The 19,486-nt window shown below is 37.8% G+C and overlaps 1 protein-coding gene across 23 annotated transcripts in view; it reads right to left on the bottom strand.

Annotated features, from left to right (window-relative positions):
• The window catches only part of PPIP5K2 (diphosphoinositol pentakisphosphate kinase 2), a 109,889-nt gene that overhangs the window by 44,087 nt on the left and 46,316 nt on the right, over positions 1-19,486 (bottom strand). For 15 of the 23 annotated variants that reach the window (XR_015168356.1, XR_015168357.1, XR_015168354.1 and 12 more), the window contains 10 exons: positions 19,223-19,384; positions 17,750-17,871; positions 14,014-14,115; positions 9,389-9,475; positions 8,777-8,856; positions 8,588-8,693; positions 7,967-8,052; positions 5,851-5,976; positions 5,595-5,716; positions 5,154-5,336 (listed from right to left, as the gene is read on the bottom strand). Coding sequence is in view for 16 of the 23 variants with exons in the window: in XM_086413298.1 (XP_086269424.1) it covers positions 5,154-5,336; positions 5,595-5,716; positions 5,851-5,976; positions 7,967-8,052; positions 8,588-8,693; positions 8,777-8,856; positions 9,389-9,475; positions 14,014-14,115; positions 17,750-17,871; positions 19,223-19,384 (1,176 nt within the window). In the remaining 7 variants the exon portion in view is untranslated. Of the gene's footprint in view, positions 1-5,153; positions 5,337-5,594; positions 5,717-5,850; positions 5,977-7,966; positions 8,053-8,587; positions 8,694-8,776; positions 8,857-9,388; positions 9,476-14,013; positions 14,116-17,749; positions 17,872-19,222; positions 19,385-19,486 lie in introns of those variants that run through there. The other 8 variants (XR_015168359.1, XM_086413299.1, XM_086413302.1 and 5 more) reach the window with 2 other exon arrangements.

Below are 19,486 nucleotides of genomic sequence, written 5' to 3'. Positions count from 1 at the left end.
CTACAGGGTAGTAGGAAAAGGATAGTCTTTTCAGTCAGTGGTGTTGAGACACCTGGATATACATATAGTTGGGGGTAAATATCAACTTTGATATCCTTATCTAATGGCAAACACAAAAGTCAATTTTTAGCTGTATGGCAGATAAATGAGCATGAAAAAACAAAATTTATGAAGACCATATATGGACATATCCTATGACCCCCTTGTTAGAAAAAGGTATTATAAATAATAAATTAAAATGCACTGAACCCACAGAGGCTGAGCCAGACCTGCCTTTGAGTGTCTGAGTGTCTCCTGCGGAGGGACGGGTCAGCAGTGGCCTGTCGCGGGGACAGGGACTCTGGCTGCAGCAGACCAGGGTGACCCAGCGTGTGGCATAAGCCCTCTTGGAGGAGGTCATCACTAGCCCCACCAGAGGGCTGCCGAGCAGATGACCCCCAAATCACAGAACAATTATACCAAAGAAATACTTGCACTGTTAAGAAAGTTCTAGGAGCCACAACAGATTTCCAAACCTGGGAATCCGGCACAGGGACTGAGAAGCCCCAGGGAATTTAATTTGGAGGACGGTGGGAGACTCAGCCAGATCTGCCCATGAGTGGCCAAACAATGCACACATCAACAGAAAACTGGATTAAAGATTTACTGAGCATGGCTCTGCAGATCAGAACAAGACGCAGTTTCCCCCACAGTCAACCTCTCCCATCAGGAAGCTTCTGTAAGTCTCTTATCCTTATTCATCAAAGAGCAGACAGAATGAAGACCACAATCACAGAAAACTAACTAAACTGATCACACGGACCAAAGTTAGACCTTGTCTAACTCAATAAGACTATGAGTTATGCCACGTGGGGCCACCCAAGCTCTACATGGTGTCATGAGTCATGGTGGAGAGTTCTGACAAAACGTGGTCCACTGGAGAGGGAATGGCAAACCACTTCAGTATTCTTGCCTTGAGAACCCCATGAACAGTAAGAAAAGGCAAAAAGATAGGAAACTGAGAGATGAACTCCCCAGGTCGGTAGGTGTCAATATACTACTGGAGATCAGTGGAGAAATAACTCCAAGAAGAATGAAGAGACGGAGCCAAAGTGAAAAGAACACCCGGGTGGATGTGACTGGTGATGGAAGTAAAGTCTAACAATGTGAAGAGCAATCCTGCGTAGGCACCTGGAACGTTAGGTCCATACATCAAGGCAAATTGGAAGTGGTCAAAAAGGAGACGGCAAGAGCAAACAACGGCATTTTAGGAATCAGTGAACTAAAATGGACTGGAATGGATGTATTCAACTCAGGTGACCATTATATCTACGACTGTGGGCGAGAATCCCTTAGAAGAAATGGAGGAGCCATCATAGTCAACAAAAGAGTGGAAAATGCAGGACTTGGATGCAATCTCAAAAACGACAGAATGATCTCTGTTCATTTCCAAGGCAAACCATGCAAAATCATGGTAATCTAACTCTATGCCCCAACCAGTAACGCTGAAGAAGCTGAAACCAAATGGTTCTATGATGACTTACAAGACCTTGTAGAACTAACACACAAAAATATGTCCTTTTCATTACAGGGGACTGGAATGTAAAATAGGAAGTCAAGAAACACCTGGAGTAACAAGCAAGTTTGGCCTTGGAGTACAAATTGAAGCAAAGGCTAACAGAATTTTGCCAAGAGAACTCACTGGTCAAAGCAAACACCCTATTCCAACAACACAAGAGAAGACTCTATACATGGACAACAGCAGATGGTCAACACTGAAATTAGACTGATTATATTCTTTGTAGCCAAAGATGGAGAAGCTCTATACTGTCAGCAGAAACAAGACCGGGAGCAGACTTTGGCTCATATCATGAACTCCTTATTGCCAAATTCAGACTTAAATTGAACAAAGTGGGGAAAATCACTATACCATTCAGGGATGACCTAAATCAAATCCTTCATGATTATACAGTGGAAGTGAGAAATAGATTTCAGGGACTAGATCTGATAGACAGAGTGCCTGATGAACTATGGACGGAGACAGGGATCAAGACCATCCCCATGGAAAACAAATGCAAAAAAGCAAAATGGCTGCCTGAGGAGGCCTTACAAAGAGCTGTGAAAAGAAGAGAAATGAAAAGCAAAGGAGAAAGGGAAAGATATAAGCATCTGAATGCAGAGTTCCAAAGAATAGCAAGGAGAGATAAGAAAGCCTTCCTCAGTGATCAATGCAAAGAAATAGAGGAAAACAACAGAATGGGAAAGACTAGAGACCTCATCAAGAAAATTAGATACCAAGGGAATATTTCATGCAAAGATGGGTTCGACAAAAGACAGAAATGGTATGGACCTAACAGAAGCAGAAGATATTAAAAGAGATGGCAAGAATACACAGAAGAACTGTACAAAAAAGATCTTCACAACCCAGATAATCACGATGGTTTGATCACTCACCTACAGCCAGGCATCCTAGACTGTGAAGTCAAGTGGGCCTTAGAAAGCATCACTATGAACAAATCTAGTGGAGGTGATGGAATTCCAGTTGAGCTATTTCAAATCCTGAAAGATGATGCTGTGAAAGTGTTGCACTCAATATGCCAGCAAATGTGGAAAACTCAGCAGTGGCCACAGGACTGGAAAAGGTCAGTTTTCATTCCAATCCCAAAGAAAGGCAATGCAAAGACTGCTCAAACTACCGCACATTTACACTCATCTCACATGCTAGTAAAGTAATGCTGAAAATTCTCCAAGCCAGGCTTCAGCAATACATGAACCGTGAACTTCCAGATGTTCAAGCTGGTTTTAGAAAAGGCAGAGGAACCAGAGATCAAAGTGTCAACATCTGCTGGATCATGGAAAAAGCAAGAGAGTTCCAGAAAAACATCTATTTCAGCTTTATTGACTATGCCAAAGCCTTTGACTGTGTGGATCACAATAAACTGTGGAAAATTCTGAAAGAGATGGGAATACCAGAACACCTGACTTACCTCTTGAGAAACCTATATGCAGGTCAGGAAGCAACAGTTAGAACTGGCCATGGAACAACAGACTGGTTCCAGATAGGAAAAGGAGTATGTCAAGGCTGTATATTGTCACCCTGCTTATTTAACTTATATGCAGTGTACATCATGAGAAGCGCTGGGCTGGATGAGCACAAGCTGGAATCAAGATTGCTGGAAGAAATATCAATAACCTCAGATATGCAGATGACATCACCCTTGTGGCAGAAAGTGAAGAGGAACTAAAAAGTCTCTTGATGAGAGTGAAAGAGGAAAGTGAAAAAGTTGGCTTAATGCTCAACATTCAGAATACTAAGATTATGATATCTGGTCCCATCACTTCATGGCAAACAGATGGGGAAACAGTGGAAACAGTGGCTGACCTTATTTTTCTGGGCTCCAAAATCACTGCAGATGGTGATTGCAGCCATGAAATTAAAAGACGCTTACTCCTTGGAAGGAAAGTTATGACCAACCTAGATAACATATTGAAAAGCAGAGATATTACTTTGCCAACAAAGGTCTGTCTAGTCAAGGCTATGGTTTTTCCAGTGGTCATGTATGGATGTGAGAGATGGACCGTGAAGAAAGCTGAGCGCCGAAGAATTGATGCTTTTGAACTGTGGTGTTGGAGAAGACTCTTGAGAGTCCCTTGGACTGCAAGGACATCCAACCAGTCCGTCCTAAAGGAGATCAGTCCTGACTGTTCATTGGAAGGCCTGATGCTAAAGCTGAAACTCCAATAGTTGACTCAACTAAGAGTTGACTCATTGTAAAAGACCCTGATGCTGGGAGGGATTCGGGGCAGGAGGAGAAGGGGACGACAGAGGATGAGATGGCTGGATGGCATCACTGACTCGATGGACATGGGTTTGAGTGAACTCCGGGAGTTGGTGATGGACAGGGAGGCCTCGTGTGCTGCGGTTCATGGGGTCGTAATGAGTCAGACATGACTGAGCAACTGGACTGAACTGAACTTTATCAAAGGAAATCATTAAGGCTCAGTGTAGATGGTAGAACTTAGAATATGCATAACAAAGAGCTCATATCCAAAATATACAAAGAAATTCTATTATTCATTAAGCAAAACACAGGCAACTAGTAGTAAAAAAGGACGAATTGAGGAGTAGGCTTCATGAAAGAAGGTACCTAAATGGTCAGTGAATATTAAAACCAAAGTAAGGTACTACCATACATCCACCTTCAGAAAGTCAAAATTGAATAGTCCAAAAATACTGAGACTAGAGACTATGTAGGGCAATGACAATTTTCATGGCCTTCTGGTGGAGGTATAAATTGCTTAGTGACTCTGGAAAACTGTCTGACATCATATACTGATACTGAAATGTAAGTAGACTGCGGGGTGCAGCACTTGCCCTCCTAGAATATAATACACCAAGAGAAACATGCTCATCTACATGAGGAGGTATATATGAATATTCATGGCAGCATTACCTCTAACAGCCGCAAACTGTAACAATATTGTAAAGCATATATAAATTGGAGCATAAAAAATAAAATAAAATAAAAAAATAAAAAATAATAAATTGGAGCATATTCATAAAATAGAATACAGATCAACAAACTATGGCCTGTAGGCCAAACATAACCTGTAATAGCCTATGAGCTAAGAAATGGTTTTTACAATTTTTAAAAGGTCGTTTAAAAAAAAGTAAAGAATAATGCAACAAGTAACTATATGTGATCAGCAAGGTATAAAAATATTTACTATCTGGCCTTTCACAGAAAAGTTAGCCAACCTCTGAAAACAATACTACATAGAAATGAAAATTAATCAACTATGGAAATTCTCAAAAATATGGATGAATTTCACAAACACAATATTGAGAAAAAGACGTCAGACATTAAAAAAAAATCCCATTACAGGAAGCTTAAAAAATACAAACCAAGACTATGGGAGCTACAAACACGTACTCATCTGAATAAGCATTCTGGATATGACTATAAAGAGCTAGGATACTGGTTATTTCTAGCAGATAAGAAGGAACTACAACTGGGAAGAGGCACACAGAGGCTAGAGTTCTTCCAACATTCTGTCCCCCTGTAAAGGGATTATATGTCCTTTTGCTTTTGTAATACAAGCTCTGAGTTTATGTTTTATGCATTTTCTCGTGTGCATAATATTTGACAGTGTAGGAATTTGCTAAGACCCACCTTTTCATAATCTTCTGCAGTAAAATCTCTGTCTCTCTGAAGTATTTCATGAAGTCTTGCCTTTACACGTTGCTGACAACTGCTCAAAGAATCACTATCACTATCCAAAAGGCCATTCATGTTTGCACTTTTCACCATCTGAACAAGAATGGGTGTAAGTTCTCCTTCTAGAGCTAACAGACCCTAAACACATTAAATAAAAGCCAAAAGAGATTTAAGAATTAGAATGCAAAATAGAAAGCATCTTAATTTTTATTTTGTTACATGCAGAATTTCACAGGGCATACGCTTACTTTATAACAAGCTTTATTAATACAAATTGTCATGGTCATTTCAGGGTTTTAGTCTGAAGTCTCGAATTTAGAATATTACCTCCGTAAAAATCTTTTAAAATGCTATATCAGATGAAATTTTAATAATTCTAAAAACATTTATTTATACCTTTGCAAAAGCAGCTGCAGTCATCTGAACTCGTCCTTCATCAGAGGCGTATATTTTAAGGTCATGTCGGTAGGTACTATGTAATCTAAGTAAACCACAACCAGGAAATCCTGCATAATCTCCTGAAAATAAATCCTCAAATCACTTAAGCTATATTTTTATCTCACTGTATTTCTATACTTAATAACATCTCAAAAGGAGGATCTGGAAAGATGATGTATGAATTTAACTGAAGTAAACAAACGCCAAAATTTACCTTGGCCTCCAGGGTACATACACCTGAAAGCCCTTCCGAGTTCCTCGGCTTGGACCCTGCCTGCAGGGGTTAGCTCTCCTCCCCACTTTAGAACCAGGAGCAAGGACGGCTCTTCTCGTCGGCTGTCTAAGACACATGTGAATGGATAAAGCAAATGTCAAGTTTTCTTCTTTTAAACAGATACATTTCATGATTACTTTTTTTCTTTTTGTCTCTTCTGCAGTGGAATGCGGGCCTTATGTAGATTACTTTGTTCCTTAAACATATCTATCCTTTGTAGGCTGTTGCTTCTACTAGGAATAGCACTCGTTTGACTTATTAAAATCTTACTAAAATTTCAAGATCTCTTCCATACTCTAGAAAGAAGGCTCTTTCCCAGTTTTCTGAAAGGAAACGTCTCCCTTCCCTGCTCTGAAAATGGTATGAGAGCCAACAGTATTTGCTGGATGTTTTTAGTTGTACTAGATATGCTAGGTTAAGAGCTCCCTGATGACAAGTTCAGAGCTTGTCTTTGCAGTGCTGCCACATGAAAGGTAATTTTATCTGAAGGGAAGAAGATATATACATTTTTATGTTTAGTAACCAGTGATTTGTATAACTTTTAAGGAAATACAAGACAACAGAGCTTAATATTTATTATAATTTACATTTACGAGTGAGATATACAATAAAATATAGCCAAGAACAGCTTTTTAAATTTGGAGTTGTGGAATCTGCATGTTCCAGAACAAAGTATTTTCTCAGACACAGAGGACGTTCGAGTTTCTATTCTGAATTTTGACCTACTCTTTATTATGTCCTAACATCTGTGTTGGGTTCCAGAAACAAAGGTCATTTTAAAAGTACCACAATAAACACTAAGGAATTTAATGATTCACTAAAAGTGATAGAAAAGCATCCTTTACCCTGGGGCTAGTCAGTAATTTTATGTGCTTCACCATGCAAGCCAACATTCACTTATAATAAAGGCAATTAATTGACTTTTTAATTATCGTTATGGAATGCTTTTGATATAAACATCAAAATATAGAAAATTAATCTGCATTGTTACTAATCATGTGGTATGACAAGAGAGCAATATATGAACTTTCAGAATAAAGATCAACATAGTCAAATTTCTGCTTGCATTTAATCTTTACTTCAAGTTTTGCTCCTATAAATAGTGGGCCACTGTAATTACCCCTATAGAAGATCTTTCTCGCAAGATCTGACTATCCCATTGGGATAGATTCTCTTAGGTATACTTAAGGTCAAAGTATATAAAAAATTTTTGAAGTTTCCCCTGCACCCCACCCTCCAGCTGCACCACGCAACGTGCAGGATCTCAGGTCACTGACGAGGGATGGAATCCACGCCACCTACAGTGGAAGTGTGCAGGCTTAACCACTGGATCACCAGGGAAGTCTTATGAAGTTTTTGGTATGTACTGCCAAATTACTTTTCAAAGAATTATTGTCAATTTACAGTCCTACCAGTGGATAAAATTCTGTCACACTGCATTTTCATCAGCATTCCTTATTACCATTTGAAAAAAGAAAAAAACAAGAAAACATTCTGCCAGTGTGACAGGGCAAGACTGATTATTATTATACTGGGCATTTCTATTTCTCCATAAAATGGCTCCCCAACCCTTGACCATTTTTCTTTTGAAAAGTAAATAAACTTATGGATTTTTATGCTCACTGCTCTTAGGAGACTCATTTAAAATGCTTATTCTGATTTATTGAGTGGAAAAAAATATCTGCTTTAGAAACATGGTGATGGTGTATTTTTTCAAATATTCTTTTCCTACTTCTTGAGTTTTCTTCCTTTTTACCCTGTATGGGTTAGGGACCCATTAAGTAATGATTAGTTATAAAGAAATAAGCTCTCTAAAGAATAAAAGAGCACTCCTAAGCAGTTTTTAAAATAATAAAAGGTATCTTTTACCTAAAGGAGAAAAGGTAAAAGACTTTTTAAGGATAGAAGACATAGTTAACCAAAGCTGTACATTATTTTTCCTCTATTAAGCATGCCAACCCCTAAACTATTTGACAGAAGATTAAAAAGGTAATCAACAATGAGTAGCAAGTTCCTACATATAATTAAAAACTAATAAGCATTAATAGTGACATACCCTCTTCTTCACTAGATGTCTTAGGACAACCATGAGGGAGATAGGTTAACTGGACCTTACGATTTATTCCAGAAAAATGGCCATACCTGAAAAATAAAATGGCAAATACAACAGACAATATTTAATAAGCACGCAATACAATCTCCTAAAGAAAAATTAAACTCTACCTTGTCTTTAAAAATGAAAATAATGATTTCTTTTTTTTTTTTATTTTGAAAGAAATAAATCTTTTAAGAGGCATATTGGTGGCACCAATTTCACCTGATTAACATATAATGTGAAGTTATTTTTCATTTAAACAGCACTGAGTCTATGGTTAACCTAACAATGTGGCCTTCATCCTATGTAGTACTTCACCAACAATCCAAATGTGATGTTCTCTTTTGATGGTCTCATCAAAATTAATACCATTATAAAACAGAACCTTCAATGTAACGATCTCTTTTCTCACTGGTAAAAATTAAAACTTACTAGACTTTCACTAATTTCACCTGATTTACAGTGAGAAAAAGCAAAATAGATCGAACTGTAAAGGAAATTAACATGAAAAGTCACACATATTTTAAAAAAAAGAGCACTATAAGTAGTTATCAAAATTAAGGGTTTCAAAAGGATACTTACATCTCTAACACAGTCTTAAGTTGTTCAAGTTTTGATTTGTTTTCTTCAATTTCAGAATCGTTATTTTGTCCCAGTTCCATAAGAAGTTGTCGTGCAATATCCAGCACTTCCTGTAAAAGGAATAAAGAACTGAATTTTTATGTAATTTTGCCATTAGTATTTTAAAACCCAACAAGAAATCAACTGCACTTGCCTGTAATTGTTTCGGTTTTTTGAGTTTTAATTTCCCAGATTTATATCCATCACACTTTTCAAAGAGATCAAAGAATCTTATAAACGAGACAGAATACTGTTAGGCATTTGCAATAATATTATCTCTATAAAACAAGTAACTATAATAAATGATAGATAAGGGACTAAGATAATAATTAGTGACAGATAACGGACTTGGGGTCTATGGACTCCACATGTGTGTGCCCGCTTTCACTCTACAGTATTACTCTTTTACTTGACTGATAAAACTTCGTATTTTCCTAAACCATATTAAGCTAATAATCACTAGATTAACTGAATAAAGTAATAAACTTCCATTTTATTAATTTTCATCTTTACAACACTAAATAAAAGCTAAGTCAGGATGATGACCATTTATGGATATTGCTACAGTAATTTTCTGATACTGATACACACAATTTAAGATGGATTTTGTTTCGATTTTATTTTTTCCAGTGGTTTAAATATTACTGGTCAAGAAATAGTGGCAGTCTTTCCTCATGATGTATTAATCAAAATAGATAAGAACCCATCAGAAATCTTGAATTATCACATCATGTGAATTAAATTATTCCCCTTTAAACATACTTTTGATGCCTCACTTCCATTTTCATTTTTTGCTTTGGTGTTCGATCCCCATGACGAATGACGGCTATGACACATCTAAGTTCCATCCTTAAGTTAAAAAAGAAACAACATTCTCAATTTTCTTTTTTTTTTTTTTTTTTTTATAATGTATTAGTTTCAGGTCTACAGCAAAGTGAATCAGTTATAAATATACATATATCCATTTTTTTCTAGATTATTTTCCCATATAGGTAATCGCAGGGTAAAGCTCCCTGTGCTATACAGTAGGTCTTTATTAGTTATCTATCTTATTAAACATCATTTTTTTTTTTTTGATAAATTTAATGCCTTTTATTGCCATACCTCATTTTACTGTGCTTTGCTTTAGTGAGCTTTATAGATACATGTTTTTTTTTTTTTTTTTCCTTGTTAATTTTCTGTTTAGTTGATCTATCCATAAGTGTGAGTGGGGTACTAAAGTCTCCCACTATTATTGTGTTATTGTTAATTTCTCCTTTCATACTTGTTAGGATTTGTCTTACATACTGCGGTGCTCCCATGTTGGGTGGATATATATTTATAATTGTTATGTCTTCTTCTTGGATTGATCCTTTGATCATTATGTAGTGACCTTCTTTATCTCTTTTCACAGCCTTTGTTTTAAAGTCTAATTTATCTGATACAAGTATTGTGACTCCTGCTTTCTTTTGGTCCCTATTTGCATGGAAAATCTTTTTCCAGCCCTTCACTTTCAGTCTGTATGTGTCCCCTGTTTTGAGGTGGGTCTCTTGTAGACAACATATGTAGGGGTCTTGTTTTTGTATCCATTCAGCCAGTCTTTGTCTTTTGGTTGGGGCATTCAACCATTTACGTTTAAGGTAATTACTAATAAGTATGATCCCATTGCCATTTACTTTATTGTTTTGGGTTCGAGTTTATACACCATTTTTGTGTTTCCTGTCTAGAGAATATCCTTTAGTATTTGTTGGAGAGCTGGTTTGGTGGTGCAGAATTCTCTCAGCTTTTGCTTGTCTGAAAAGCTTTTGATTTCTCCTTCATACTTGAATGAGATCCTTGCTGGGTACAATAATCTGGGCTGTAGGTTATTTTCTTTCATCATTTTAAGTATGTCTTGCCATTCCCTCCTGGCTTGAAGAGTTTCTATTGAAAGATCAGCTGTTATCCTTATGGGAATTCCCTTGTGTGTTATTTGTTGTTTTTCCCTTGCTGCTTTTAATATTTGTTCTTTGTGTTTGATCTTTGTTAATTTGATTAATATGTGTCTTGGGGTGTTTCTCCTTGGGTTTATCCTGTTTGGGACTCTCTGGGTTTCTTGGACTTGGGTGATTATTTCCTTCCCCATTTTAGGGAAGTTTTCAACTATTATCTCCTCAAGTATTTTCTCATGGTCTTTCTTTTCGTCTTCTTCTTCTGGAACCCCTATGATTCGAATGTTGTAGCGTTTAATATTGTCCTGGAGGTCTCTGAGATTGTCCTCATTTCTTTTAATTCGTTTTTCTTTTATCCTCTCTGATTCATTTATTTCTACCATTCTATCTTCTAATTCACTAATCCTATCTTCTGCCTCTGTTATTCTACTATTTGTTGGCTCCAGAGTGTTTTTAGTTTCATTTATTGCATTATTCATTATATATTGACTCTTTTTTATTTCTTCTAGGTCCTTGTTAAACCTTTCTTGCATCTTCTCAATCCTTGTCTCCAGGCTATTTATCTGTGATTCCATTTTAATTTCAAGATTTTGGATCAATTTCACTATCATTATTTGGAATTCTTTATCAGGTAGATTCCCTATCTCTTCCTCTTTTGTTTGGTTTGGTGGGCATTTATCCTGTTCCTTTATCTGCTGGCTATTCCTCTGTCTCTTCATCTTGTTTAAATTGCTGAGTTTGGGAGTCCTTTCTGTATTCTGGCAGTTTGTGGAGTTCTCTTTACTGTGGCGTTTCCTCGCTGTGTGTGGGTATGTAGAGGTGGCTTGTCAAGGTTTCCTGGTTAGGGAAGCTTGTGTCGGTGTTCTGGTGGGTGGAGCTGTATTTCTTCTCTTTGTTCAGTCGCGCTATGGGGAGGGAGGGAAGGATGCTGCAAACAAATGACACTGGCGTGCGCTCGCAGTGCCTCAGCCACACTGGGTCTGCCCCCGCTCACGGCGCGTGTAGCCTCCCTGCCCACACTGCTCAGGCTCTAGGTTGTTCCGCCGGGAACAATCCGAGGCTGGCCCTGGGTTGCATGCACCTCCCAGGTCCAAGCCGCTCAGGTTCAGGCACTCAGGTAGTCCTCAGAGGCGCAGACTCAGTTGGGGCTGTGTTTTGTGCTCTTCCCAGGTCTGAGCAGCTCAGGTGATGAGGTGTTTGGCGAGCGCCAATGCTGCGACTTATCGCCTCCCCGCCACTTGGTTATCTGGGTGTAAAACTGGCGCACCTTCTCAGGCAGATGTTGACTGTCCAGACCCCCAATAAGTTTTAGTTAGCAAAGAAGCCAGTTTTATAGATAATGTCTCTCTGGGGCTGAGATTGCCCCCTTCCGGCTCTGGCTGCCTGTCACCGGAGGGGGAAGGTTTGCAGCCGGCTACCTCTGTTTAGTCCTTTGTTCCGTGCACGGGCTGGCGGTGTCTTAGGTTAGGGCTGGCTTTTCGCGAGGTAGATATCCCGCAGTCTGGTTTGCTAGCCCAAATTATTTCGCTCAGATAGCGCTCAGGGTATTCAGGCCAGATTCTTACTCTGAGCGATGCAGCCCGCGCCGCGCCTCCCTGCCCAGCCCCCGCTTGCTAATGGCGGATGCAGGCGTCTGCGCTGCTTCTCCGCTGGAGGAGTTACCGTAGGGCTCGCAATCTGCGAGTTTTAATTGTTTATTTATTTTTTCTCCCTGTTATGTTGTCCTCTGTGCTTCCAAAGCTCGGCACGGATTCGGCAGTGAGAAGGTTTCCTGGTGTTTGGAAACTTCTCTCTTTTTAAGACTCCCTTCCCGGGACGGAACTCCGTCCCTCCCTCTTTTGTCTCTTTTATTGTCTTTAATATTTTTTCCTACCTCCTTTTGAGGAGTTGAGTTGCTTTTCTGGGTGCCTGATGTCCTCTGCCGGCATTCAGAAGTTGTTTTGTGGAATTTACTCGATGTTTAAATGCTCTTTTGATGAATTTGTGGGGGAGAAAGTGTTTTCCCCGTCCTACTCCTCCGCCATCTTGGCGCCTTCCCCTCTCAATTTTCTAACAAAGATTTGTTATATAACTAAGATTAATACATCTAATTGTTTATTTGGAACTATCTTTTACCACTTCAAGATCGTTCCCATTAAGAACAGCGCTTGTAACAACTAGCTTTAATTTTATGAAGTCAATCCTAAAAAGAATTTAAGAGGCTGGAGGGGGAGTAATATCAAGCTTGCTTCTTCTTCAGAGATGACTATACTAACTTTGGATACAAGCAAATGGACTATAATTCCCTAACTTCATTAATTACCTGCCCAGTGTGGTAGATCATCATACAGACAGATTTCATTAAATCAAACAAAATAAAGCTGCTATATTTATTTTGCCCATGTATGAAGAAAAGTATTTCAAACTTAAAATACTGGAAGATAAAACTGTCTTAGTAAGAATGAAAGGAAGTGAAAGTCGCTCAGTGGTGTCTGACTTTTTGTGACCCCATGGAATTCTCCAGGCCAGAATACTGGAATGGGTATCCTTTCCCTTCTCCAGGGGATCTTCCCAACCCAGGTCTCCCACGTTGCAGGCGGATTCTTTACCAGCTGAGCCACAAGGGAGGGTTTAAACTACCATTTGTCAAATTATGAGACACAGAACACAACTCTCTAGAGTAAGTTACCGAAAATATACTTTGTATTAAATAAGTTTGGAAATACTGGTTTAAAAACAAAATTAAGTATTTTTGTCCTCTCTTCTGCCCCAATCAGGTATCCTCAGAATATTTAACATGCTAACATAAAGCTCCTAGCTCACATGAATAACAAGTGAATTTTAGGTAGTAAATTTCACTAGAAATTTTATAAAACACTTTGGCAATACTGGTCTAAGTAATTTACTTCAAGATATAACTATGTATTTTTCCTTTACATGCTAAGAGCACCAAAACTGTAAACCACTGACCATGAACCTTTAAGTAATATATCTGTTGGCACCTCCTTTATTCTTATGGCTCAATTCAACAGTTCTATAATTATCCAAAAATTTTTCGGGATTTTAACAACAGAAAAGATCTTTAGTCTAAATGCATGTGTGAGTGCTCAGTTGCTTGGCCGTGTGCAATTCTTCGTGACTCTATGGACCGGCGCCTGCTAGGTTCCTCTGTCCATGGGATTCTCCTGGCAAGTATACTGGAGTGGGTTGCCATTTCCTCCTCTAGGGAATCTTCTCGACCAAGGGATCTAACTCAAGGGATCCTGCATCTCCTTGCGTTGGCAGGAGGATTCTTTACCACTGAATCACCTGGGAAACTCTTTCATTCTAAATAGCCCATGTAAAAGCTTATAATCTATTTTTCCATCTGGAAAGTGAATCATATGAAAATATACAAAGTAAATTATTTAATATTATTCATATATATAATCTTTATTGTGATAGCACAGGCCAACAGGGAAACACAAGGAATTTCTGAATGAAAATACTCAAACTTACATAGTTCCAGATGTAGTTGGTACAATCGGGATATCTTCAGCTTCTAAGGGTATTGACCAGGGGATATGAAATTGTGGAGCAAGCTCTCGCATTACAATATTCCTTCAAGACAAAAAAAGAAAACTTAAACTAGTTCATTTTAAGACAAACCTGGGTGTTAATGACAAAAGAAAATCATAGAAGTTAAAGTCAAACTATCTAGTAATTATGTGAATACAGTACATAAAAAATAAACTAAGAAAAAAATCAATCCTGATAAAGAAATTAGATCAGCAGTGCTAAACTGGTATATAGAACACAGCAATGAGATATCATGAATTTGGAATTTACTTATTTCCTTTTTAAAAATATAAATCACATTGGATTCAAGTAAGTTCCTTGGTGGCTCAGATGGTAAACAATTCACTTTCAATGCAGGAGACAAGGGTTTGATCCCTGGGCTGGGAAGACCCCCTGGAGAAGGGAACAGCTACCCACTCCAGTATTCTGGCCTGGAGAATTCCATGGACAGAGGAGCCTGGCAGGCTAGTTTATGGGGTTGCAACTGAGTGACTTTCACTTTCATGTCACTAGAGCTGCCTGTTTACTTCCACAGATTCTAAAATCCAAGATTATCTCTGTGGACACTGAGTATTTCTTACCAGCTTTTATTGATCACCTATAAGGAGACAGGGATCAAGACCATCCCCATGGAAAAGAAATGCAAAAAATCAAAATGGCTGGGGAGGCCTTACAAATAGCTGTGGAAAGAAGAGAAGTGAAAAGCAAAGAAGAAAAGGAAAGATATAAGCACATGAGTTCCAAAGAATAGCAAGAAGAGATAAGAAAGCCTTCCTCAGCGATCAATGCAAAGAAATAGAGGAAAACAACAGAATGGGAAAGACTAGAGACCTCGTCAAGAAAATTAGAGATACCAAGGGAACAAGCATTTCATGCAAAGATGGGCTCGATAAAGGACAGAAATGGTATGGACCTAACAGAAGCAGAAGATATTAAGAAGAGGTGGCAAGAATACACAGAAGAACTGTACAAAAAAGATCTTCATGACCCAGACAATCATGATGGTGTGATCACTGACCTAGAGCCAGACATCCTGGAATGTGAAGTCAAGTGGGCCTTAGAAAGCATCACTACAAAGCTAGTGGAGGTGATGGAATTCCAGTGGAGCTATTTCAAATCCTGAAAGATGATGCTGTGAAAGTGCGGCACTCAATATGCCAGCAAATGTGGAAAACTCAGCAGTGACCACAGGACTGGAAAAGGTCAGTTTTCATTCCAATCTCAAAGAAAGGTAATGCCAAAGAATGCTCAAACTACCCCACATTTGCACTCATCTCATATGCTAGTAAAGTAATGCTCAAAATTCTCCAAGCCAGGCTGCAGCAATACGTGAACCATGAACTTCCTGATGTTCCAGCTGGTTTTAGAAAGGGCAGAGGAACCAGAGATCAAATTGGCAACATCTGCCGATCATGGAAAAAGCAAGAGAGTTCCAGAAAAACATCTATTTCTGCTTTATTGACTATGCCAAAGCCTTTGACTGTGTGGATCACAATAAACTGTGGAAAATTCTGAAAGAGATGGGAATACCAGACCACCTGACCTGCCTCTTGAGAAATTTGTATGCAGGTCAGGAAGCAACAGTTAGAACTGGACATGGAACAACAGACTGGTTCCAAATAGGAAAAGGAGTTCGTCAAGGCTGTATATTGTCACCCTGCTTATTTAACTTATATGCAGAGTACATCATGAGAAACGCTGGACTGGAAGAAACACAAGCTGGAATCAAGATTGCTGGGAAAAATATCAATAACCTCAGATATGCAGATGACACCACCCTTACTGCAGAAAGTGAAGAGGAACTAAAAAGCCTCTTCATGAAAGTGAAAGTGGAGAGTGAAAAAGTTGGCTTAAAGCTCAACATTCAGAAAACGAAGTTCACGGCATCCGGTCCCATCACTTCATGGGAAATAGATGGGGAAACAGTGGAAACAGTGTCAGACTTTATTTCTTTGGGCTCCAAAATCACTGCAGATGGTGACTGCAGCCATGAAATTAAAAGACGCTTACTCCTTGGAAGAAAAGTTATGACCAACCTAGACAGCATATTCAAAAGCAGAGACATTACGTTGTCAACAAAGATCCGTCTAGTCAAGGCTACGGTTTTTCCTGTGGTCATGTATGGATGTGAGAGTTGGACTGTGAAGAAGGCTGAGCGCCGAAGAATTGATGCTTTTGAATTGTGGTGTTGCAGAAGACTCTTGAGAGTCCCTTGGACTGCAAGGAGATCCAACCAGTCCATTCTGAAGGAGATCAGCCCTGGGATTTCTTTGGAAGGAATGATGCTAAAGCTGAAACTCCAGTACTTTGGCCACCTCATGCGAAGAGTTGACTCATTGGAAAAGACTCTGATGCTGGGAGGGATTGGGGGAAGGAGGAGAAGGGGACGACAGAGGATGAGATGGCTGGATGGCATCACTGACTGGATGGACGTGAGTCTCAGTGAACTCCGGGAGTTGGTGATGGCCAGGGAGGCCTGGCGTGCTGCAGTTCATGGGGTCGCAAAGAGTCGGACACGACAGAGTGACTGAACTGAACTGAACTGAAAGCTATTTTAAATACCATTGTTCATTTTTAACAGATTTCTATTACAGTTTGTTAAAAAGGTTAACAATGAAAATTTTACGTAATTACAGGACATCTTTTGTTTTGCTTAAATTTAGCATTTATTCATGCTAAAATTTAACTGAGACCTGCTAAATTTTACTTTAAGGGTAAGTTCACAAACCTTTGAAATATACTATAATTGCTGACTCCAATGATTAAGATATATTTTAAAGTTTTAAGTTTTTTATGGCTTTGACATAAGTATTTTGTCGTATATACTTTGAAATGGTTAAAAACAGTCTTTATCAGGACTTCCCTGACCCCACGTGGGTTTGATCCCTGGTCTGGTCGACTGCTCCCCCCAGCACAGCTAAGCCCGTGTGCCACAACTACTGAGCCTGTGTGCCTAGAGTCTCTGCTCTGCAGCAAGAGAAGCCACCAGTGAGAACCCTGCGCAAAGCCACACAGAGGAGACCCTCCCTCCCTAACTAGAGAAAGCCTGCACATAGCAAAGAAGAGTCAGCACGGCCAAAAATAAAATAAATAAATAACGTCATAAATTGTCTTTCAAGTCTTCTAAGTCAAGATGTATGAAAATAAGTCAAAGAATACAAAAATGGCATTTTTGTACACAATAATTTCTTTTATGCTCACTTGATAATCTCGTGAGATTATTTTGAGTAACATATGCTTGTAGAAAGTTGAATCATTCAAGATTTCTAAATTCCAATTACTTCTATTTTATTCTCGTTACTTATTTCACGAATGTTAATTCTGTACCATAAAATACTATAATTACCTAACAAAAACTTGAGAAACAAGGTAATCTAATCAATCAGCTGTTTCGATGAATGATCAACCATCACTGTGTAAATCATTGTTATACAGCATTTCTACATCTATGAGGTTAAATACCTTTAAAAGTTTACACTGTTCATAAATTAATTTGTCTTACATAACCTGAAGTGTAATTCAGGATTTGGGGATGTCATTTTATGAACACGGATTTTTTACTCTAGAGTGCTTATAAAGCCCTGTTCATTTGATGTTTACAATTATTTGGTTTCTGAATACCGAGTATGCACTAACAAAAGTAAAGAGGAAGAAATATAAAGGAAAAAAACCTTACCCAAGTATTTTTGCACAATCATCATAATACTTCATGGAATTTTTCACAAAACTGAAGCCATTGACATCACAGACATAGGACTGTCCATTGGCCCGTAGCAAATCAAAGCCACAAACTGTTTGCTATTTAAAATAAATTATACATTTTAAAATTTCATTTAAGACTGAGTTTTCCAGTCTTATTAGAATACAAATTTTATAAGTGCCCTTTACTTCAAAATAAGCAAAAAACAAGGAAGCTACTTATTTGTAACTTGAATACTCTAAAATATACAGCACATGCCACATGATTATTTAAATTCTTCTATGAAGTAAATATAGAACAATAATGCTTAAGAGACTAGAGAGGCCAAGAACTCAAGAAGCTTTTCAATTAATTTTTAATTAAAATACAAAAGTAAAAAAGTTTTAAAGTCTTTGATAAATTTTATGCTAGCAGAAATTCTAACTTCTTTAATTAAAAAAAAAAAAAAAAAAAACCAAAAAGAAAAAAAAAGAGGAGAAAGCTTTGAAAACACAGCCCAGAAGAAATGTCCAATTATTCTTATGAATCTTTTAAATTCTGACAACTACACAGTTGTGAGCCCCTGAAACAAATTTACTTTATTTGGGAGATAACAGTTAAAAAGGTATAAATTTCCTGCTTAGGCTCTAGGAATTTTCTGATCTTCTAGGTTTTATGTTCAAACCATCATGTATTAGTATAATATGATTTTAAGTCATGGCTTTTGGAATCCTGGCATTACAAAGTTAAAACAGATCATATAAAAACCATATAAAACTATTAAAACATACTTTAGGTTACGATTCCTTCCATGAGAGACTTCAAATTATTAAGACACAAAGAATTTATTATTTAATAACTAGCAATATACACTAGTTTTAAGTTACATATCCAAGACAAGGCTTCAACAAGGTAAAGTTTATCCTCTATGAGATGCAAGTTGTACTACTTCTGTTTTAATCTTTACTGCACAGTATATCAAACCTTAATAATAGAGATTGAGAGAACAACTCAAATATCTAAGTAAAAAGTTTTTATTAGTAGTTTTCACGAATATATTTTACTATATTTAACAGACCAAATGATCAACTATGAAGGGTGGAAGACTTCCTTAAAAAAAAAATTATATCAATTCTATGAGTAAATACTTACAACTAGTTCTGTTATAGGAGTATATTAAAAAAATACTCCTATAACTCTACCATTTCAGTTGTTTTCTTCTCTAATTGTAGTTTCTGAATAAACAGTTTCCTTTTATATAATGAAGAAAGAATAAGAAGGAAAGGCTTTCATTTATCATATATTCTTATTAATGGCAAGAATCCTTTGTAAAGTTCAAAAAAACTATTCAGATATACCAATTCATTCTCTCTACTTTTCTTTCCTATTATAAGCCCAAACAACATCTCTTTCACTCAAAAAAGAAAATTCAAATTTTTACAAGTCTACATGGCCTGCATAACATCCTACCTTAAAAGCAAGGCAGACTTTCCAAGCAATTAATTTCTCTCGTGCATTGAGAATAACAGGGTATCTTACTTCTTTTCCTTCACTATCTCGTTCCACCTTGCCATCAAGTGCAGGAGATTTTCGAGCTTCAGCATGGGCATAATCTGGACCCACTGTGTAAACCTTTCAGAAATGTTAAAATATATACATTACTTTGAAAAGATATATATGTAAATATATAACGGCAAGCAACAAATTCAAATAAAAAACACCTCTGTTTCTAGG

This window comes from Bos grunniens, chromosome 7, assembly GCF_055505025.1.
Source record: "Bos grunniens cultivar Pamir isolate PY7600 chromosome 7, Bosgru_T2T1.0, whole genome shotgun sequence".
NCBI lineage: Eukaryota > Metazoa > Chordata > Mammalia > Artiodactyla > Bovidae > Bos > Bos grunniens.
The sequence above is the reverse complement of the archived record's forward strand: the minus strand, read 5'-3'. Positions and strand labels throughout refer to the sequence as shown.